Here is a 24438-nt window from a genome sequence, read left to right on the forward strand (position 1 = left end):
CTCTGCGCTGTCAGTGGAGAGCCTGTTTGGGTCTTTGTCTCCCTCTCTCTGCCTGCCTGCCTCTCTCTCTCTCTCTCTCTCTCTCTCAAAAATAAATAAACATTTTTTAAAAGTTTAAAAAAACAAACCTTCCAATCTCGAGACCACTTCTCAAGAAGGTTATGACCCTTTTAAGAAAGAGACTGAAACAGAATAAAGATGAGGTTAGAACTTAGAAAAACAGTACTTAACAGTAAAAGCAAGAGATTTAAACCCTGGACACAGACATAGAAGAGAAACTAAAAAAGGGAGCATCAAAAGAAACCTATCTTGTCTACCCAGAAATTCTTCAAAGAATTCAGGTATTTACTCTGTATTTTTAAAGATAGAGAAAAATGGAAGGCATGTAACTAAGAATACATTCTTTTACAGAATCATATTCTTTAAGAACAACTTTGGATGGGCTAAAAGCTAGATAAACCAGAACATGCCACCCCCCCAAAAAAAATCTTTTTCTTGAAAACAAACAAAAAAAAAACAGGAATAGGAGAAGATACAGTCCTACTGTTGAGGACCAATATCATTACTATAACAGAGAAAACTGAGCTATTCAAATCCTTCCTCCTTCTTTGACATTAAAAAAGTGATTTTTAAACTAAAAGGGACTTTTCATGTGATTCAGAGAAAATGAAAATATATGATGGGCAAATTATTGGTTACTTTTAATGAGTTTCTGTTGCTGGGTCTAGATTTATTATGTTAGAAGCCATCAAAGGATTTGTGGATGAAATTGAAGAACTTTTATTAATAAACTTGAATAAATCTTGAAAAATTCAATAGGAGCCAAATGACCAGAGAGAAGAAAATATTCTGAGTGTCAAAAAAAAAAAAAAAAAAAAGAGTCAAGTAGGAACCCTGGATTTTGTTGTATACTGATAAGCTCAATTACAACTCCTAGAAATACTCTAGATAGCATACTAAGCAAACTATTTCTAATAAATTCAAATGAGTGACTATGGTTTCTAAGGAAAGTTCACCAAAAGCAAGAAACACTAAACTATACTCATTTCCTATTTTAAAAGGTTTGCCAGCTTGCTCTATCAGGAGAATAAGGCAGAGGAAGTGTCTCGATTTCAGCAAAGCACTGGTCTGTGTTTTACAGTATCCTTGAGAAAAAAAAGGAGAAATTCAGGCGGATGATATGATTCTTATGAGGATCTGTACCTCGTGTCAGAAGTCTCCAAAGATGAGCCGTGGTTTTTTGTAAGAAAAATCTGAGGACAAGTGTAGGACACTTGGAGATTTCCTCAGAGTAGGGAGTTGGTAGCTCATGCTGGAAATAAGTGAATCAAGATTAACATAATAAAATGTAAAAATAACAAATGTAAAAAACTTCTTAGTAATCCAAGTGAGAGAAATATCATAAGTTTGGTTTACATGAAGTTAAATTTGAGCCAATATTGCTTCTTTATTTTTTACGTTTATTGACTTATTTTGAGAGGGAAAGAAAGCATGAGGGAGGGGCAGAGAGAAGAGAAAGAAAATCCCAAGCAGGCTTTTCACTGTCAGCACAGAGCTCAACATGGGGCTGGAACCCATAAACTGTGAGATCATGACCTGAACCAAGTTGGGCACTATGGGCGGTGACCTGAGCCGCCCAGGCACCCCCAAAAGTACTACAACTTTAGGCTGCATTAATACCCCATTTCAAGGAAAAAATAGTTATAGACAAAACCACATCTATATCACTTTTGTAGTTAGTCAAGTATACCCCCAAACCCTGTATCATTTAGAAAGGACTTGAGACTGCTAACAAAATACATGTGGTATAAGTGGATAAGAATAAGCAAATGTCTGTCTACTGAATAAACTGAAAACACTGTTAGGCACAGACCATCTCTGAGTTTCTAGTGCCTGTAAATATTTGTGACTGAAGTAATACAATGAAGGTAAGTTGATGATAGGATAACACAAAGAGGTCAGAAATGAAGTTAATCCATAGTTTGTATACCAGAAAAATCTGTGTCATTATTGACATAAGTCACAAATTCACCTCTGAGCTTCCTAGCAACCAAGACAAGGAGAAGAATATGTCTCTGTTAAATAAAATCTCATAATTTTTTCAAGAACCAACAGATGATTCATTAGCTTGATGGATTATGGGATTTCACTCAACTTTAGAGTTTTCTTACAAAAAACTATGGCTCATCTCTGGAGACTTCTGACATGAAGTACAGATCCTCATAAGAATCATATCATCTGCCTGAATTTCTCCCTCTTTTTCTCAAAGATATTATAAAACAGTGTCCAGTGCTTTGCTGAAATCGAGACACTTCATCTGCCTTATTCTCCTGATAGAGCAAGCTGGCAAACCTATTCAAAATAAGAAATGAGCATAGTTTAGTGCTTCTTGCTTTTGATGAACTGTGTTTTTCTTTAGGAACCACAGTCGTTCATCTGAATTTATTAGAAATCGTTTGCTTAATATTCTATCTGAAGTATTTCTAGGAGTTGTAATTGAGCTTATCAGTATACAACAAAATCCAGGGTTCCTACTTGACTCTTTTTTTTTTTTTTTTTGACACTCAGAATATTTTCCTCTCTCTGGTCTTTTGGCTCCTATTGAATTTTTCAAGATTTATTCAAGTTTATTAATAAAAGTTCTTCAATTTCATCTACAAATCCTTTGATGGCTTCTAACATAATAAATCCAGACCCAGCAACAGAAACTCATTAAAAATAGCCAAATTTATTCACCATATTGCAAGAAAAATCTCCTGGAGAAAAATTTTCAACATTTTCACATGATACCTCGTTGAGCAAATACAGTGTGAAGTGCAGAGAAACTCTTATAAATAGTAAATTTATTTCATTTAAATGTTTTTTGTTCTTCAAGAAAATAATAAAAAATTGAGGCACCTGGGTAGCTCAGTTGATAAGCATCTAACTCTTGATTTCAGTTCTGGCCATTATCTCACGGTTTTGTGAGTTTGAGCCCAGTATCAGGCTCTGGGCTGTCAGTGTGGAGCTTGCTTGGGATTATCTCTCTCCCTCTCTCTCTGCCCGTCCCTTCATTCTCTCTCTCTCTCTCTCCCTCTCTCTCTCTCCTCTCTCTCTAAATAAGTAAACTCTAAAAAATAAATAATTTTTAAAAAGAAAATAGCCAAAAAACACAATTTAGTGAAAGTAATTCCATGAATGATCAAGGTAATTACGTTAAAATACACAGGTTGTCAGTAGTCACATCTGCTCCAGGCCTTGTGTTGCGGTAGGAAAGATACAGAAAAATAAGGAAATGCGTATCTCCAAGACAGTCCTTTTTGAAACCAAACTTTTGCTAGTAACTGGACAATGAAGAATCTGATTTTGGATTCCCTGGCAAGAAACGACAGTGTAGATACTTTGTATTGACAGCTAAATCTTAAATTTTTTGCTTAGTTGGGAGAATAACAGTGAGCCTGCATCAAACTTGGAGAGATGTAGGACCAAACTGGACATGTTTAAAGAACAGTGACAGGGCACTGAGGAGGGCTTGTGTTGGGATGAGCACCAGGGGTTATATTTAAGTGACGAATCACAGAAATCCTCTCCCTGAAGCCAAGATTATACTTTATACACTGTATGTTAGCTAACATGACAATAAATTATATCAACAATAATAATAATTAAAAAACAGTGACTGGGAGAGTGACAGATGTGGACATTGTTTCATATGCCAAGTAGACAAAGAACCGAGCTGAATGTAATCTGAAGACTGACAGGAAAGTCATGAGGATAAAACCAGCCCCAAATATCTGAAAAACTAACACATGAAGGAGGGAACACGTCCTTGTGGTCAGAGCCTGACCCAGGACCTGTAGGGAAAGGGCATGAATAAAGACTCAGAGGGGAATGTAGTCTTCCTTCAGTAGCGTGGGCTCTACCAGGACTGTGCTGCCTCAGTGTTGGGAGTTTTGGTTGCTGGGAAAGTTCAAAGAGGAACTACGCAATCATCTAGCCATAATGTTTGAAAACTAATCCCTTGTCTAGAGAGGGTCTCAGTCAGAAATCCTTCAAACCACAAGGATTCCCTGATCCTGGGGGTCAGAATCAGGCTGAGCATGCCCTCTGTCGGTGGGCAGTCAGTTCCACAGGCTGCTCTGAGGGGAGGGTCTTGAAGTGCTGATGGGTTCTGTTGCCTTGTTTTAGTTCATCTCCATTACCCATAGTCCTCTACGTACTATGCAAGCAGAAACAGCTAGCTCCCATACCCTCTAATTTCCTCTTACCACCACCCACGTGAAATGCAACATTTCATTTTTTAAAACTGTTAGCTGATGGCCCTATTTCTGCAATTTCACAGAGATTACAGTGATAGCATTTATTGATTAGCGTCTTTATTAATATTTAGAGCTCATTGCACTTGAAAAGCAGGATCATGCAGTGTGTTGTGTTTCTTTTCAGGCTCACGTTTTTGCATGCAGTGCTTTTAATCAAATATTCTGAATCACCTTTAAAGACACCAAAAATGTCATATTTAATTTTTATTGCTTTGAATGGAAGCTGAGTGTGCTGTGGATAGATTTCATGTGCAAAATGCCTTTCCTTTATGGAAAAATTATGCAGAAAGGACATTTTGCAAAATGCCAAGTTTAGAAAGAAGGGGTAAATTTAGGAATATGGAAGAGAGAAGTGGGCTCCAGCCATTCCTCTGCTAATGAGGCTTTGATTTCAGTAGGTGGCATGTCCTCCAGGTAAGTGCCGTGTCAGCCAGTGGGTCATGTGTGGTCACCAATGACAGCATGTGTACATCCTAATTCATGATGTACTCATGAGGCCTTTCCTCAAACTTACTGAAATACACACTTTATCAAAGCAATACTTAAAAATGTATGAAAAATCAGAGGCAGAGCTGAATTTCCTTCAGAAGATATTTCTGAAGAATTGTTTTCTTGAAAAACGATCTGCCTCCTGTTAGCATTCTTTATTTTAAGCCCATGATTCCATTGCATTTAAGACATTTAAGATCTCCCCTCTCCTAATGCCTTCTTCATAGCTGACTCACATGGACAGTTACACTATGGAAAGCTCATCGTCCACTAAAATACTTGCAAAAACACTTTCTAGGTGGAAATGTGTGGTAGTTTCAGTCTGCAAAGTCCATGTTGTTAATTTGCCTCCTCGTTGAGATAAGTTCATTGAAATGTCTGCTGTGAACATCAGCTCCATTTCTCCTGACTTCGTTGCATTATTCATCATTGCCTGAGTGGCCGGGGGCGTGTGTTTGTGTGAGTGACATTGTGTAACTTGCCGTGGTTCCTTTGGCAAAGCGTCAGCAGAGCTTTTCTGAATGCTTTATTTTCACAGCATTTTAATTCTTGCTAAACGAACCCATGCTTAAAGCACAAGTTCTGAAACCTGGACATCTTCTGTTCCTCAAGCACCCATGATACTTCCAAGTAAAGCCTTTTTGTTTTGTTTTGTTGTTTTTTGCCAAATTAAATCTGAAAAATTGATTCTTAACTAACCCACAGAAAAAGTTGATGGTAGTTTTCTTGAGTGAACATAGAGGCCTTTGAACTGGTAATATTTTTGTGTCATAAATATCCTTCTAGTCATACAAATAATCTTTGTCATCTAAAGTTTTAGGCAAAAGTCTGCACTAAAGATAATTTCCTCAGGAATAAAATATAAATGATTGCTTTAGGCAAAATGAAGGCCAATCGCTGTTACAGGATAATTTGAAGGAGTATGGATCTTATGATATTTTCAGGATTAATATTTAAAAGAAAAATGTCCATATTTTTTCAAACTGGTCTTAAAACTTACTTGAGTAACTTGTGACTCATGCCAAAGCGGGCCATCTTCCCGCTCCCAGCTCCTGCCTTCCTAATCCTTCACTAGAGGTACCTAATTTTTGTATGTGTGTCATTGATCTTTTAGTAGTCTGGTAAAGCTAATGAACCATTCCTAAGAATAATGTTTTTAAATGTACAAAATACATGTGATTGCAAAAGAAAATTATATTGAAATACTGTTATTAAAATTTTGAGTAAGTTTCTGATATAGTAATACCTATGCTTTTTTATTAATCCATTTTTTATAAACCTAGCAGTGGGTTTAATAACTACCATAAATAGTCTTGAAATTGCTATGAGCAATTTGCTATGAGCAAAATATGCAAGATGAAACAATTATGGTTTCATCTACAACTATAAAATGGGATATGATAATACCTGTGCCTTCTATGAGTAACAAAATCCCAAGTACTGCTAATACCACCATGGTTTGTTGCCATGGCTAGCGACAAAGAGGTAATTTTTTTTCCCATCCATGCTCACAGCCCCGCTAAATTCTATCCACAGACCCCTTGGAAGTTCATGGAGCCTAGATTAAGACACTCTGCATCCAATGACTCTGGCCACTACTCCCAATTGTATTCAATCAGTAGAGAGATGGAGTGGGGTAGTGGCCAGTTGTCAGCATAGATCTGTGTGAGAACCTCGAGAGCAATGGTATCATCAAAGCCACACTCACACCCCAGTGCTCTACTATGTCACTGCCAGTGAGAACATCTGAGCACTGTCACATCAGAAGGGTCATTCTGTGTCAGTTCAGTGCTCTCCCCAGTCATGGAGTCTCTCTGGCAATACGACCAAAAGCCAATTCATAGCAGAATGTATTTGTTACTCCTCATGATGTCATTCTCCAAGATCAGGAAATGTTCCCCAAATAACCTTTATGCTTATTTAATTAAAGCTTATATGCTTGGTCTGCACTGTCCCTAGCAGAGCATGTTCTGTACATTCATTTCCTCTAGGAAAAAGTACTTCCATCCCTTTAAACAGATTTTGTGCCCATGATTTAGGCCTGCAATTCCATGTGGTTGTCTAAAACTGGATTTATCCTTTTCTCAAAATCAATTTTGTCTCCTGACGTTTCCGATTTTTCTCCTCCTGACTTCTTAGGAGCATCACAGTAACTATATGTGGACACCTCAGACTTTTCAGCCACCCCACTTCCTTCCCAAATTGGGAGTACCCCAATTTAATATCCAAGTCGGGAGCTCCTATGTTTACAGCTTCCCTCCAGCATCCCTCTCTTTTCCCTTCCCATTTCCACCACTTATTTTACGACCTAACTTGGATCACCATTACTCTTGCCCCTGCTTCTCTACTACTCAGATAGGTCCTAACACACACTGTTGCCAACTTGATTTTTGCAGAGTGCAACTCTGATGATAGTTCCCTGTTCAAAACTCTTCAATGGCTCCCCATTATCTACTGAACTAAAGGCAGGTTCTGCCATAAAAGCCTTCCACATCATGGCCCTGGACTCTCAATTCAGCAACTGTCTTACCCTGTGCTACAAACTTGATAACTCTTTGTTCATGAAACAGGGAACAGATATTTTACCTCATTTATTTTTTGTGTTATTACCTTTCTCATGTTGTACTCCCCTTCTGGATGGTGTTTCTCCAGAATGTCCTCTTGTTGAAACCTTACCATTCCTTCAAAGACAATCTCAAGCATCACCCATTTATGAAGACTTTCTTGATGTGCTTCCACCACTCCCAACTGAATGATGGAACCCCTCCCCACTTTCGGCCTCGACAGCACTTTTTTTAGCATTTATCAGCCTCTGACCTTCATTATGATCCAGTACAGTAGTCTCTCCTTAGAGACAGAGTGGGGAGGGGTCATGTTCTAAGACCCACAGTGGATGCCTGAAATCACGGAGAGTACCAAACCATATACATCCTATGTTTTTCCTCTACAAACATACCCATGATAAAGTTTAAGTTAAAAATTAGTCCTAGTAAGAGACAAACAGTAATAAATAATAAAAATAGAACAATTATCATAATATTGTCATAAAAGTTATATAAATTTGGTCTCTCCCTCTCTCTCAAAATACTGTACTCAACCTTCTGCTTCTTGTGATGATATAAGGTGATAAAATGCCTACGTGATAGGTAAAGTGAGGTGAACAACACCGGCATTGTGATGTAGTCTTAGGGTGACTCCTGACCTGTCAGAAATAGGATCGTCTCGGGGTGCCTGGGTGGCTCTCGGTTAAGCTTCCAACTTCAGCATAGGTCATGATCTCATGGTCTGTGGATTCGAGCCCTGTGTTCGGCTGGGCTGACAGCTCAGAACCTACTTTAAATTCTGTGTCTCTCTCCCTCTCTGGCTCTCTCTCTCAAAAATAAATATTTAAGAAATTCTTAAAATACATAGGATCGTCTGCTTCTGTACTATGGCTGACTACTGGTAACTGAAACCAGGAGAAGCAAAACCACAGATAAGGGGGAGAACTACTATATGTTCATCGTACCAGCCAAATTAGGTTTTTTCAAGTTTCTATTTAAATTCCAGCCACATTAGATTTTTAATCTTTTAAAAATAGACTACTTTAATTTATCCCTTGTACCTCAGTAGTGTTAGGCACACTGTTTTTTGCAGTGGGTACTCAGTATATGTTTTCAACTGAACTGAAATGATTACTATGCAAAAAATGAATTTGCCAGGAGGTACCACTGAAGGATAAGCTAGCTAGCAGGTGTTCACTAACTCTGATTTATTGATTAATTGGTAAATTTTAATGATGCTGTGCTTGCACTCAGCCTTCACCCCCACAGTCTCCTACACTAGAATATTCCTTCTCCCCATCCATTCCAATCATGTGCTCACTCCTGCTGGGCCTTCAGGGCTCAGCTTGGCCATCACTTTTTCCAAAAAGTCTTCTTAACCCTAAGTCTTGCTTCATGCACATGCACCTATGCGTTCCCACAGAGCCCAACACTTAGAAGGCTACCACAGTTGGTCATACTTTGCACCAATTTGTTGAAATTTTTTTAACATCTTGAAATAGTTTTTTAACAAAGGGCCCACATTTTTACTTTGACTCAACTCCATGAATGGAGTAGCTCTTACATATTCCTGTCATCCCTTGTATTTTCCTTCTTTGAAGTCATCATTCAGAATTTTAATTTTCTGTTTACATCTGCTGAATGTTTATATATTTAATATTATTTAATTTAATTTAAATTCAATTAACTTAAAATAATTTAATAGGTTTCATATGTACTTAATTTTCTTTATACCTCAACAGACCCTAAACTCTGTCAAGGCAAAAAGAATCTTGTTTATTACTGTATGCCCATGACTCAGCCTAGTATTATATAGTTAACATTTGCTGATTGACTAAATATGTGAATGGTTGAGGGAAGGAGGAATTAATGAATTAATTAATGTATTTATCTATCCATAGCCCTTTGGGCAGCCTGAGTAGTGAAGGTCTTTGGCTTGCTGTCTTCCGATTCCTCCCATAGAAATAACCAAATTCTAGTCCAGAAACTGCTTGTTAGAAAAAAACTAAAGATTGGCTCAAGAAAGGGGTACCTGGGTGGCTCAGTTGGTTAAGGATTTGACTCATAGTTTCAGCTCAGGTCATGATCTCATGGTTTTTGAGTTCAAGTCCCTCATCGGGCCCTGCCTTAGTGACATGGAACTTGAGATTCTCTCTCTCTCTCCCCTCTGCATGCTCACCCTCTCTCTCTACTCCACCCCTGCTCACACACACAATACTCTCTCTCTCAAAATAAATAAATAAAATGAACAAATAAAAAATGTCCTTAATTCTCAGTTTTTGTATCTGTAAAATAGGAATAACGATACTTCTATTTGTTAGGATAACATGGATAATGCATATGAAAGTGGCTTAGCACCATGTCCAGCTTACAGGAAACCCTCTGTGAATATTAGTAATTATTATCAGGATACAAAACATAAGCAATTATGAACTTCCACTTGGTTCTGTGTTGGGATAGGTAAAGAAATAAGGAATACATGGTATCAGTGAAAGGTCCACAAACTTTTCCTCTAACGGGTCAGAGAGTACACATTTTAGTCTTGTGTGCTGTACTATCTCTGCCACCGCTACTTAGCTCTGTAGCTAGAGTGTGAAAACCACCATAGACAATACATAAGCAAATGAATGTAGCTAGGTGACAATAAAACTTTATTTACAAAAACAGGCTTCAAGAGCCAGATTTGTTCCCTAGGCCATAATGTACCAATCTCTGGCAATAGGTCCTTGGGTCAAGTGCTGTAGAAAGACTTGGATGACTTCTCAGAGCAAGCCAAAAGGAGGCAGAGATGAACTGCATTGCCATAAAAAAAGAATGTGCAAATGAGGGCGCCTGGGTGGCTCAGTTGGTTAAGCTCTTGATTTTAGCTCAGGTCATAATCTCATGGTTCACGAGACTGAGTCCCACATTGGGCTCCATGCTGTCAGTGAGGAGCCTGCTTGGGATTCTCTGTCCCTCTCTCTCTGCCCCTCCCTCCCTCATGCTCTCTCTGTCTCTATCTCAAAATAAATAAACACTTTTAAAAAAGAACGTGGGGGGCGCCTGCGTGGCTCAGTCGGTTGAGCCTTCGACTTCGGCTCAGGTCAGATCTCACGTTCGTGGGTTCAAGCCCCGCATTGGGCTCTGTGCTAACAGCTCAGAGCCTGGAGCCTGCGTCTGGTTCTGTGTCTCCTTCTCTCTCTGCCCCTCCCCGTCTCATGCTCTGTCACTCTCTGTATCAAAAATAAATAAAACATTAAAAAATTTTTTTTTAAATTAAAAAAAAAAGAATGTGGAAACATATTTTAGGCGAGATTACTGTATGAGCTTCCCAACAATGGGTAAAAGTAAAAAGTATGTCCTAGAGCAAGTAGCTCAGGGATTGGTGTCTTGTTGTTCTTATTATTTTAAATCTTGCATTTCAGGATAAGTAACTTCAGCTTTAGAACAGTGTCTTCTCAGGGGTGCCTAGGTGGCTCAGTTGATTAAGCGTCTAACTCTTGGTTTCAGCTTAGGACATGAGATCATGGTTTATTGGGGGTTTGCGCCCAGGACAGATTGGGATTCTCTGCCTCCTCTCTCTCTTTTCCCCTCCCCCACTCATGCTTTCTTTCTCTCTCTCTCTCTCAAAATAAATAAATAAACTTAAAAAAAAAAAAAAAACCCAGAGCCTTCTCTTTTTATTAGACGTTTTCCTTGGGAAATCAGCTCCCCCTCTGAATCCTGAAAGTACCACAAGCTTAGGAATGAAAATGTCTAGATTGATTGGTAGAAAATGCTACTTCTCACTTCTGTACCCTATGACTGCAGTATGAATAGACAGAGCTGAGGGGTCATTTCTTCAGCAATTTGTAAGGAAATGGGAAGTACATGGGTAGCAGAAGAAATCACTCCCTTCCCTTACTGTTTTTATTAATATTATAAAGGAATGACAAACAAATAACAATAAACAAAATTAGACTGTGAAAATGAGTCAGTGGCTTAGTAACAGCCACTTAGAACATGTGATAGGTCACCAACGCTGCCACATGTGAGGTGGATTCTGCTTCTTTGAAAGAATAGCTTGGCACGTGCTCCCCTCCTGCGACAGGGTAGCAAGAACATACTGGAGGACTTTCTTAGGATCCCCACTTGGGAAAGGGTTTACAGGAAATTCACACATTCTTAGATGCAGACATTTAAATACAGCATGCAACACACACACACACACACACACACACGCACGCATGCATGCATAATTCTCTTCATCAACAGAGTTGTAAAGGAGCTCTATGTGCACCATGCATCATATTATATTTTGATCTTCAAAATGGCTAGTCCCTTCCAAGGCTTTTATGATTGCATTAGTGCCAATTCAAATGGGTCTGATGCTTTAAACTATAGAAACAATAAATTAAGTCTGTCATGATAAGGCAAGTTTCTTAACAGATTTCTCTCTTTTTTGTTGTTTTACAGTTTTCTCCTTGTCTTTGGTTGCTTGATTTTGTCAGTGTTTTCCACCATCCCTGAGCACACAAAATTGGCCTCGAGTTGCCTCTTGATTCTGGTAAGTGATACATATGAGCAAAAATGTGCATAAAATTTATATAAGAACTGTCTGTAATATTTATCTATGCATTTTATCCCACAAAGGGAAAAAAAAGAGAGTTACTGTGAAGTATAAAACTTTCAAAGATCACCAAAATATTGGCCCACCATTTTAACTTTTAGCAGTCCTCAGGAATATACAGATATTCAGCCTTAGTATTACATAGCAATATCTTAGTTACAGTTACACCAAAACCAGAAGGCAGGACTTGGAAGCAGTTTTACTTTTATTTATTTATTACAATAAGCAAATTATAAGAAGAATCACTATCCATGAGGTCTCTCATTACATTGCTAAAATTACAAGGTAGAGAGCATTTTCTAGTAACTGCAATGTGGCAGTAGGTAAGTGTAATTAGCCAAGAAGTATGAGAATATAGCACCTCATAAGAAAACAGAAGGCTCCTTCATGCTCTTTTCAACCAACAGACGACATTCTGAGTTTTGCTGCTAATGCAGTCACCTGGTAAGAAATTCTGCAGTTAGCTCTGTTTCCATTATGCTGTCAATCCTCAACCACACAGAATTGCTCAATTCATTTTAAAGTGGAAAAAGACCCCAAGATATTTTAGTCTGAATTATTCCAGGCCTTTTAAGCTCTTTTGCTTTCTATTACAACTAAACTATATCACTGTATACTCAAATCATTTCTGATTGAAAGTTTGGTTTGTTTACATCCATTTTGATTTGCTCACTTCGTCCAAAAATATCAGAGTTGATGGTCTCAGAACTGTCTGAATGAACTATAAATTGAAACAACTGACTTTTATAAAACCTGTGGACTCCACAGGAGGAAAGTTAAGAGAGGGTACGGAGTAAGCTGCCTTACATGCCCTAATAAACAGATACAGGTTTTATACAGCAATAAACATTGAATATAAGGAAATTATCCTTACCTTGAAGGTGAAGACTGAAAGATCTCAACTCATATAACCTGAGTGGAGGGCAGCTGTTCTTCCTACCTATGCTTTCAGATGGCTAGTTTGTGCTTAACATTACCCAGACTTCATCAAGTCTCCACCCTACCTCAGGGAGAAATCATTGTTGAGCCTGGAACCAATCTATCCCAATCTGTTTCCATACAAATTGTACTCAGTGGTATATTGTTAATGTTAAGGATACTATTTCGAAACCCAACATAGAAAACAGACCAAAAAGCACACTGGGGATTTGTTTCATTTATAAGATTTCCATTTGGGTAGCAAGTCGGCTTTTAACCTCATGCACCCCTTTGATAACAACAAATGATCTGAGCCCAAGGTCTAAGGCACAGCTGGCTTTTAGGTTCATATACAGAATTACAAGTAGGAATTTTAGATTGAAAAAGTAAAACTGATACTTAGACTCAGAAACATGAAAAGTGGATCTACTGCACAATCAATGATTATGAATGAATCAAGCCTTAAAAATCCCATAAAAAGGAATTTTTTGTAATCAGCTCACAGATCAAAACGTTAGGTTTACATTCTTCAAATCTCTGAAATATATATTCAGCCTTCGCTAATGAGATTCTAAATAGTCCAAAAGAAACATATTACTAAAAAGCCCAAAGCTGATTTTTACCTTGATTATTCAAACTTTCAGTGCAGTGAACAATTCATTACAGTTTTTGTAACGAGGGTGCTTTTGAGTAGATAAGAATGTAGATGTTATCACTTATCCCTCAGTTGTTTTCTCCGTGCCACCTTTATTGAGATATAATTGACATGTAACATTATGTAAGTTTAAGGTGTACCACTTGGTGATTTTATATACATACATATTGCAAAATGATTGCCGCAGTAAAGTTAGTTAACACTGCATCATATCACATCGTTACCATTTTGTGTGTGCCTCTGAGGGGACTTCCAGATCCACTCTCAGCAGGTTCCAAGTGTACACCACACTATTGTTAACTGTAGTGTTAACTGTAGTCACCGTGCTGCACATTAGACCTCAGAGCTTACTTATCTTATAACTGGAAGTCTGTGCCCTTAAACACCTTCACCTACTGTTCCTCAGCCACTGGTCTATTCTGTTTCTATGAGTTCAGGGGCTTTTTGTTTTTTAGATTTTACCTATAAGTGAGACCATGCAGTATTTATATTTCTCTGTCTGACTTATTTCACTTAGCACAAGGCCCTCAAGTTCCATTCATGTTTTCACAAATGAAAAGATTTCCTTCTTTTCAAGGCTCAATAATTTATTCCATTGTGTATTTTTTCTTCAGATACATACCCAGAAGTGAGACTGTTGGATCATATGGCAGCCTATCTTTAATTTTTGGAAGACCCTCCGTAATGTTTTCCATAGTGGCTGCACCAATTTGCATTCCCACCAACAGTGTACAATTCCTCCCTATTCTCCACATCCTCGCCAACACTTGTTATTTCTTGTCTTTTTTATAATAGCCATTCCAACAGGTGTGAGGTGATGTCTCACCGTGGTTTTGATTTGCATTTCACTGATGATTATTGATATTGAGCACCTTTTCATGTGCCTGCTGGCCATTTGAATGTCTTCTTTCCTCCCTCAATCTTGAATGCCTTTGGATTTAGCAAAGCAGAAACCAGTCCCACTATGCAAGTAAAGCCTTTAAAAAAAAATGCAGTAACTGCTGCAGATACATGTCTTCAGAAAGGTTGCCATACTTCCCTAAGGAGAGTGCCTGCTTATCCTCCTATTGGTGCGTTATAGGGATACGTTCCCAAGGTGTATGTTTTAAACCAAAGTGCACTCTTAAAACCTACCTAGAAATATGCAGACTGTGTTGCAGGCCTACGGCTTCCCTGATGTCTTTATTCTGCATCCATGTTTCTCCAAAATACTTGTTTTATTTAAAAGTCTCATGCTCTCCTGAGTTAGCTGGGCAAATGCTGAAAAAAAAATTATGCTTCATGTAGACAAAAACAAATTCAAGTATAAGCTTTGTTTTTATTTTCTTATTTAGTAATTAATAAAATGAAAAAGAATGCATGTTTTAATTCTTTTTCACAATTAGTTAATCTAGTATATCATAAAAGTTCACTCAGTGGTAGAATATTAGAAAAAGCCAAGAGATACCTTCTTAGTGGGAATCTTATTTATCCTTTTAATATGTGTATTTGAGACAGTGAATCTGATTTCAACGTCTGTCTATCTTCTGAACATCTAATCAAACAGAATTCATAGAACACAACTCTGACTAGCAATGTTTTTATTTCCCAAGGTAAAACATATCTAAAGAATGCCATCCAAATAGTCATATGAATGGCTTTTAAGATGTTTGTAAAAAATTATAATAACATCACTCTTATACACTTTTGGCCACAGACAAAACACCAGAGAAATAAGTTTAGAGGAACTCTATATAAATCATGCATCACAACTGTATATTTTTTCATAGTTCTGTCCCATGTGGGTTTTTTTTTAATCTTTAAAAGATGTTCCTATATTCTAACAGTAATTCCATTTCTGTGCAAGTAACAAGCACCCACTCTTCTGACAGGGAGCACACAACAGGCCCACTGGCCCCTGGACAAACTTGCAAAGCCCCTCTGTGACGTTCACACTTTCCACTTGTGTTTGAGGGGACAAGTATAGAGGACTTTGGACTTGATCTTGCTCACCTCCCGAAGTCCCACAGAGTCTTTGGCTGTCCACCCCCATCCCAAGGGAAGTGGCCTTACCAGTCTCCTCTAGAAATGCACTCCCAATGCTACCATAAACTTGTGACGTACTGGCCTTGGTTACCAGCCAAATGGATACACGCAAATTCTGTGTGAATTTGCTCTTTTATTCTTCCCAGTTGTGTGGACTGAGGTTTCACACTATGTGCCAGGTTCCCTAATTGCTCTCCACAGAAACATGGTGCACTATCCTAACCACGGCGTGTAGACTCTGGAGTTGGGTATAGTGAGTTCAAAATCTGCATCTGCCCCTTTGTTGATGTGTGCCTTTAGGAAATCACTTCTCTGTGTCTTAGTTTTCTCATCTGTTAAAAGAGGATAATAATACAGCCTACTTTATAAAGTTGTTGTGAGGATGAGTTAAATTCAAGTGCTGAGAACAGGGCTCAACACAAAGAAAGTTGGCAAATATTGTAATCACTGGTTCTTCCATATATAATGAAGCCTAATAAGGACAGTGAATAGTGGAATATTTGAAAATTGCTACATTTGAGAAAATATCACACATTTCTAATAGAAAACAAGTATCTTTGCTAGAATTTTCTCACCAAAACACTACTAATTATGGCAGCTTTCTTTTTTTTATATGGCAGCTTTCTATACAAACGTGTTGCTCTAACTAAAAGTGACTTGATGGCACACATTCACCATGAGACATGTGTTCATAACAACCACTTACTTTTGGTGACTAATGAAACAGATTTTTATTGTTGTACTTCTTTGGTAAATACATCTGATGAAAACGCACATGGCTTCATAAATTCTTCCCTCAGTGTCTGCATCTGCTGGGTGCATCGTTAGGCAGGGATAACTAGATCTGCTAGAATGCCTTGCTCTGCCCTCACTTTGGGGATAACATGTGTGACCCAAAGACTGTAATACCAAGTTGTGTACCCACATACCGAGGGCAACTCAAAGCTGGGGTTAATTTACTATGTTTTGTAAATTCTTCAAAACCAAAAGGGAGCTATCATTTTTTAAGTATTTCTCATTTATCCGACTCATTGATTTCTTATTAAAACAAAAACAAACCATAAAAATGTTCAATTTAAAGAGGAGCCTCTCATTTACCAAATGGCTAATGATCATGCACTGGGTCTAAGACAGAGCCGAGATTCCATCCTGGGCCTGGCTCATGAAAAGCCTGGGTTGTCTTCACGGCATCCAGCAGCCTCATATTCTCCTGCCTCTTAGTCAAGACCGACAGGTACTACCAAAGTGCATTTGCCGCTGCTCAGTGAAGCAATCACAGAGGTCTAAGCCTTCTTTTGGGCTCCGTGTATACATGCCAAGTGATGCCTACAATCCTTTTACTTAGAATATGTTAGTTTTGAGGGGGTTTTTTTTCATAGAAAAAAATGGGCATATCAGTTTGGACCACTATAAGTTCTTTGTATGAAGAATTCTGAATACTGTTTTGTAAACAAGCAATCCTGATCTGTGGGGTAAATGGCCAAGCATAAAGTTGTATCTTCTGGTCCCAGCTTGTGTTGCTCAGGTGCTAGCTGGTGCTGTTAAAGGAAGCTCTTCTGTTTCCAGGTCTAACTGCTGTGGGAAGTTTTGTTTTGGTTATTTTTGATTTCCTGAGCCTGAGGTCATATGTTTTAGATTTCATATCCCACCTTCTTAAGAGCAATGCTGTTTATAGTGCAGCTCCTCTCCATTGGATAACTTCTGGCTTTCCAGATTCGTTTTAAAGTAATCATTTTAGGGCTTTAAGTGCAAATTGTGTTCAAGCCATTGAAAATAGATGAGCTCTCCACTTAATGAAAGTGATGTATATTATATGCAGAATTTTCTCTGAAGGTGGTCATTTCTAAAATTGCCCACCCACAAGCAGTCAAAAGAATGACATTATCATTTTAAGCAAGCTAGCAAATGTCTTAGTATATTTGCTTCTCTACTCTCCTGCTGTGTTAGAAAGACTCCAAACCACAAATGGATTGTGCTAAGCATCTGGTCGAGTACTCAAACACATGGTCAAATATTCAGGTTTTCCCAAACATCTGGATGTTTGGCACCTTCTAAACAAAGCATATGCAGATTTGCTAGTTTTTGCTGGTTTTGCTTTATGTAGCGAGGCAAACATGGGTTTGCTGCTGCTTTGCACAATGAATCAGTGCCTGAAATGTGTACGAATCCAATTTCGACAGATCTAATTATGTCCTAAATGCACTAGTGGAGCTTACTATTTAAAGAAAATCTGTAGTGAATCCTTTTGTAATGTGAACATTCCCCTTGAAAAGCTAATAACTACATAATTAATCTCTGTTGTATGTTTGTTTTCTTTTTCTAATATGGGTGCATGTGGGGTTTTTTTAATTGCTATATGAGCATCCATTATCTAACATGGTATTGAAGAATTAGAGGTGTGGCCACTTCTTATCTCTCAGTATTAGGAGCATGAGGAAAATCAGCCACAAACACATCTACCAGTCCTTGCAAAGTAGAAAGGTTTATGCATAAAATTATGTGGGTTTGATGTAGAAGATTACATTAAGTCTTTACATTTAAAGTTCTGGCATTAAACATTGTAAGAGAAGATAACAGAGATAAGAATCCATCTGAGGATATTAAACCGTATGTTTGTAATGGAAGTGACAGACTATGAGATATTAAGCAGTCAGATATGAGGAATGAGTGATCCTTCTTTATGTTTATCACATCCCTGTAATTTACTGCAGAAAGCTCCCAGAATACCCCAATGAACATTGAAAACTGCAATTATTTTCCTTTGCTTGTCTTTCATCAAGGAGAATGCAAATAAACTTTCAAATGATTCATGGAGACTAACAATCCTCATCAATCTGCTGATGACTGAAAAGAAAAAGCAGGAGTAGTTTAACACCTACGCTGAATCTTAACTGAGGGATAATAATATAGTAAGTTATCCTGTGAAAAGTATTTCAGATACCAGAGGAAAGGCTTGTTCAAGTTAAAGATAATGAAACTGTACCTGAAAAAGACCATGTCTCTAACTGTAGTCAGGAAGGCAAGAACTTTACATGTTTCTGATGTGAGTATTGGTGCCTGACCAAGTGGCCAGTCTATCACAGAGCCGCTCTGTTTCCAGAGTTGAGGAGCAATGCAGCAAACATCCTTAGAGCTATGAATGAGCCACACTCCGTTAGGTTCACACGATGCTGATCTCCTGTGTCCTTCTGAGCTCCACAAAAGTATATTCCACTGAGAGAGAAAGAGAGCAACAAGGTGATATGATGAACACCAGAGGGCTCCTAGAAAATAGCAGTCCAAGATGGTTGGCAGTAGAAAGAACACTCTTCCTTTACGACCCTTCCAGGCTTAAGTTATGTCCACCATTTAACACCTGGGTCAAATTTACTTATTTGCCCTTCCTGGAATAAACTGTTTCTTCCTTCTAATTTCCTTTGGCATGGGCTACTTGACATTGTACCTCCTCCCTTATTCATTTATTTAACAATAATTATGCAGCACCCATACAAGCAAGGCATTCTGTTGGGTGCTAAGGACATGGCTATGAATAAAACAGGCAAAGTCTCTGTCCTTGTGGAATGTACATTTTTATGGAGAAGAACTCCAGTAAATAAATTGTTAAATCGATATATTAAGTGTTATTAATAAAAGTAAAACAGGAAAGAGGAATAGATTTTATGTTTAGAGAACCTAATATCCACTGGAAAGGGTCTCATTATAGGAGATACTCAAATGAAGGTGAAGCAAAAAGCCATGCAGAGATGAGAGGAAAAACATTCCAGGCAGATGGAACTTCAAGGATAAGAGCCTTGGGCAGCAGCACACCTACTGCACCAAGGAAGGGCAAGAAGCCCAGCAACAGCTGAAGGAGACTGAGCTGGGGGTGAGCAAGGAAAAATGAAGCACTAGTCAGACTATAAATTTCTTGAAAAGAGGCTCCAAAGCCAATTTAGCAACAGTGCTTAATATGGTGGTACCTGGTACAAATGATCAATAAATATTCTATGAAAGAAGAGGGCCATTTGTTTAACTGCACAACATCAATATTGAAGTTTCACAGTGCCGTGGATATAGCACCAAAAGTAAAACAAGATGCAATACCTGACCTTAGACAGCACGGGTGAGGGGAGTCACAGGTTTGAAGCCATTTAGGAAGCAATTGAAGTCATTCGTGTGAAACATGAAGGAGCCCTAAACAAAATAGAGGCAGTGTGAACCGAGGAAAGATGAACTAGAGCAACATAGATGGCTTAGAGGTTAAATCAAAACTGTAAATCCCAAACAATTGGTCAGTGCCTCACAGAAAGTCTAGGGAGGGCTCTTCTCAGAAGGGAGATATCCTGCCCCTCACATGCTATATAGCTTCAAATTGTTTGTCTCCTACCTCATTTCAGATGCTGTCTGCTCCCTTGGATTTCCAGATATTTCTCTGTATCCTGACTAATTAATTCACTGAAGTTTTAACTCAAATATAAAATGTTTCCTACACTCCAGTCCCCAGGGACTGAAGTCTCAAATATGAATAAGACACTGTCCTGCCCTGGAAGCATGTCTGAAAGTATATTGCCATCTACAACCTCTGACTGAGTCTATAGCAAATTAAAAGCCCGGAAATCAAGGGCTTACGAAGGATAAATGATGAAATTAGAAGATGAAAGAAAAATGGGTTAATTTGTCGGTTTTTAATTCCCACTTTGAGACATATGCACATGAGAGAATAGACCTTTCTCATCTGTTTCTCATAAAAGTCACAAATAAGATTATCAAAAACTATTTTCAATATAGGTTACTATGAACCTCACTCCTGTATTGAATATTGGATTGGTGCCATACAAAGCCAAAAGCTGGAAACGATGGTGTGGGTCCCCTTTCCCACACAGGCAAACATCAGGGGGTCACAGTTAAGGCGAGAAGACACATCATGCTTCTGCAAAGTAGATTAGAGAAAAATTTTCCAAGCTGTAAACGGCAGCTTGACAAACACCATTACAGTCTGGATTCAATGAAAATGCTGCAGACCTGGCTTCCTTCAGGGCTATAAATCACAATGGACGCACAGAACATTACTGGAAAATAGAGAACAGGAAAGAGACTGCGAGGGTGACAAGCCCTCCAGCCTTGGCTTGCCTGCAGACTAATTGAGGGAGATTCAGTGCTGCAAGATCACAGCACCATGGGAAAACCCGGAAAGCCCTCCTCCCCGAAGAACACAGCAGAATAGCCTTCACAAAGAAATGCAAACACCAGACCCAGACCACCTTTGGGTGAGGCTGGGAATGGAGAAAGTGAGGAAACATCCCCTCCTGGTGAGAGCAGGTGCCAGCGAGGACCCATTCTCTCTCTCATTCCTCACCACACACTCTCCTGAAAGTTTTTTATTTATTTCTTTATTTTTTAGAGACCAGAGCACAAGCAGGGGAGGGGCAGAGAAAGAGGGAGACACAGAATCTGAAGCAGGCTTTAGACTCTGAGCTATCAGCACAGAGCTCAATGTGGGGCTCTAACTCACGAGCTTCAAGATCATGACCTCAGCCAAAGTCGGTAGCTCAACCAACTGAGTTACCCAGGTGCCCCCTGAAAGTTACTTTTTAAATCAAGTGAAATCAAGGACTACTCAACATCAAATGCAATCTTAAAAGAAAGAGGGGTGCTTAGGTAGCTCAGTAGGTGAAGCATGCAACTCTTGATTGCGGCTCAGATCATGATGCCAGGGTCATAGAATCAAGCCTCTTGTTGGGCTCTGTGATGACAGTGTGGAACCTGCTTGGGATTCTCTCTCTCTCTCTCTCTCTCTCTCTCTCTCTCTCTCTCTCTCTCTCTCTCCTCTCTCTCTCTCTCCCTCTGCCTCTCTTACCTACTCATGCCCTCTCTCTAACATAAATAAATAAAATAAATAAATAAATAAACAAATAAATAGGTTTTTAAAAATTCAAAAAAATAAAAGAAAGAGAAATCCCAATATAAATGGAGGGTGTTATGCAGAAGTGAAGGGGTGATGAACCTCCCTGCCTCTTTGACTTCATGCTAATAATGACTGGAGAACCATCCATGTAAATCTGGACAGTTTTCTGTCCCACTTGGCTGACTCATCTTCTTCTCTCCAGCAGGCTTCTTCTCTCTCAGGCTCCTTCCTGAGTCTCCTGAGTCTGGTTCTGTCCTGTGGTCCACAGCAGTAGAGAATTGCATGTTCAGTGTCACTGTAGCCAGGCAGGGACCAGCTGAGTGAGACAAGTGGGCTGTGTAGCCAGGTTGGGAAGGTTGTCTGTTCATAGAGTTGGAGAGCTCTAAGCTGGGGGTCAGAGATGAGAAGCATCCAGCTAGGTCTGAGGCCAGAGGTTGTAAGGACAAACATTTCCTTGAGTTACCTCTGCAGACAGAAGGCTATATATTCTTTCTTTGTTTTATCTTGTGCTGCTGGCTGATTCATTCATTCATTTATTCACTCATCAAATCTTCACCCAACACCTACCAGGTATGCTGTGAGCCAGAAGCCCGGCACACATCACACACCAGCTGTACACCAAGATACTCATACAGACCCCATCCTTGTTTGCAATGGTTCTTTAAGATTATTTTTCTAGTTAAATCAGGTGGAGAATTTTGACTATTATGCATATGTAGTCTATTCTCTTTCCGTAATGCAAATCACCTCATATGCAATTGTAAATAGGGTAACGATGTCAGCGTAACATGGAAGCTAAAGATGATTTCTTCCAAATAACAGCAGCTGAGCGTAAACCATACCAGCCTAGCAAAATGCAGCAAAGCTGAAGAAATACCACCCATATCCACTCTTCAGGATGAGCACTGGGTGTCATATGCAAAAGATGAATCACTGGGTTCTACTCCTGAAGCCAAGACTACACTGTGTGTTAACTAACTTGAGAATAAAAAATAACAAACAAAACAAACAAACAAAAAAAGAATAATAGTGCTCATATCCTCCTTCTAATTTTGGACACTTGCTCTGCCTTGGAAGCCCTTATAAGTCAATTTTCCCTAATCTTATACAAAAGACACAAATGTAAGGTTAGAAAGGAAATAATATCACCACACTTTGTACAGAGTCTATGCCTTTCTCTCTACCTGTGACATGTGATGTGGGGCCCTTGTCTCCATGACCCAGCAGCCTGTGCCCTTCCAGACATCCCCTTCCATCCAGCTATCTTCGCATTGGTGTAGGTGAGGGCTAGAATTTTTGCAACGTTTCCTTGATAGAATTTGATAAATCTTTTAAATGCACTAATGTCTTACTAGGATTATTGTTTTTGCTAGATTTCTTTTTTAAAGTTCCGTAGGTTTCAGGGCACCTGTATGGCTTGGTCAGTTGAGCAACTGACTCTTGATTTTGGCTCAGGTCATGATCTCATGGTTTGTGAGTTCCAGCCCTGGATCAGACATTGTGTTGAAAGCGCAGAGCCTGTTTGGGATTCTCTCTCTCTGCCTCTCTCGCTGTTTTCCCCAGCTCACCAGGAGTTGTTTCCTTCCCCTCTTCTGTGTTCTGGGATCCAGCACAGCTCAGAGAGAATGGTCTATGGCAGTGGAAGGTCTTTAACAGTGTTCATTGTGCTGCACTATGATTGCTGATTTCCAAAGATGTATTTATTTCTACAAGACTGAAAACTACGTTAGAATAAGGACTATATGTTAGTAGTCTTTGTATTTCCTAGTATGCATGACAGTGCCTAGCATGTAGGAGATAAATGTGCAAAAGCTAAATGTCCTAGGCATTCAATCTAAAGAAACTCATAGCAATTCTCCATGCATATCCCTGTTTTGTTGTCTCTACAGCATCTACCATTATTTGATATCTTCTTGCTTATTTGTCACTTATTCATTACTGGTTTCTGTCAGCACAATACAAGCTCCATTAAGAGTGGCCCATGTTGATTTGTTCATCACTTTCTCCCCAGTGTCTGGGACAAAAGAGGTACTTTATATCTGGAAAAAAAGAGGTGCAAAATAAACTATTAACATTGCAAAATGAATGACTAGATCCAGATTTTACTCTCCTCTACTCATACCATGCTTTTTCATAATTAGTATGTAAGTACAGTGCCTAAAATACTCTGGTTTCAATTAATCTTTTAATTTTAGCAGTATGAAATTCCAAAAACAATTTTTTACTCCTCTGGAAGATCCATAAAGGCAAGTATAATTAAGTAGTGTAGAACACAACTTTCAAAATCTAAAATACAAAGATTATTTGCTAACTTTCACCTTTTTTTTTCACTCAGTCTCATTTTCTGCTGAGTTTCAAAACCCTTTAGAATCTGGGATAATCAAGTATTTATGTTACTAAAGCAAGTACTCTTACCTTATATCAAAGCAGGCTGATGATTAACATTAAAGAATAATAGTATTAAATGATTCTGTAGCCAACATTAAAAATGAATAAAATCATATAATGAGAGTTATTGCAATGACCTAGTCAGTTATTCAGCACTAACATATTTTAATTAAAAAGTCATTTAATAATGACTAAGTCATTCACTAATGATCCCTGGAGGCAAAAGGAATAGGGACTAAAGTCTCCAGACAGCTTCCTATGATGGCATTTTAGAGTAACTGAGCCTAATCAAACTGAGACGTAGTTTTCACGCCTGCCTCAGACCTCACGTAATAACATTGCTCATATTTCACTTTTGACATGTATTTTACTTTAAGCCAGGCATTAGACAAGCATTTCATTTTTTTCAAATGATTTTTTAATATAGTTTATTGTCAACTTGGTTTCCATACAACACCCAGTGCTCATCCCCACAAATGCCCTCGTCCATGCCAGTCACCATTTTCCCCTCTCCCCCACCCCCCACCAACCCTCAGTTTGTTCTCAGTACCTCGAGTCTCTTATGGTTTGCCTCCCTCCCTCTCTGTAACTATTTTTCCCCTTCCTCTCCCCCATGGGCTTCTGTTAAGTTTCTCCTGATTCACATATGA

General features: G+C 38.8%; 1 protein-coding gene across 1 annotated transcript in view; it reads left to right on the plus strand.

Moving 5' to 3' along the window:
* The window catches only part of KCNQ5 (potassium voltage-gated channel subfamily Q member 5), a 512482-nt gene that overhangs the window by 325222 nt on the left and 162822 nt on the right, over nt 1–24438 (plus strand). Inside the window, exon 3 of the mRNA XM_029943186.1 lies at nt 11765–11855. Within this exon, the coding sequence (XP_029799046.1) occupies nt 11765–11855 (91 nt within the window). The remainder of the gene's footprint in view (nt 1–11764; nt 11856–24438) is intronic.

Source organism: Suricata suricatta, chromosome 7, assembly GCF_006229205.1.
Source record: "Suricata suricatta isolate VVHF042 chromosome 7, meerkat_22Aug2017_6uvM2_HiC, whole genome shotgun sequence".
Lineage (NCBI taxonomy): Eukaryota > Metazoa > Chordata > Mammalia > Carnivora > Herpestidae > Suricata > Suricata suricatta.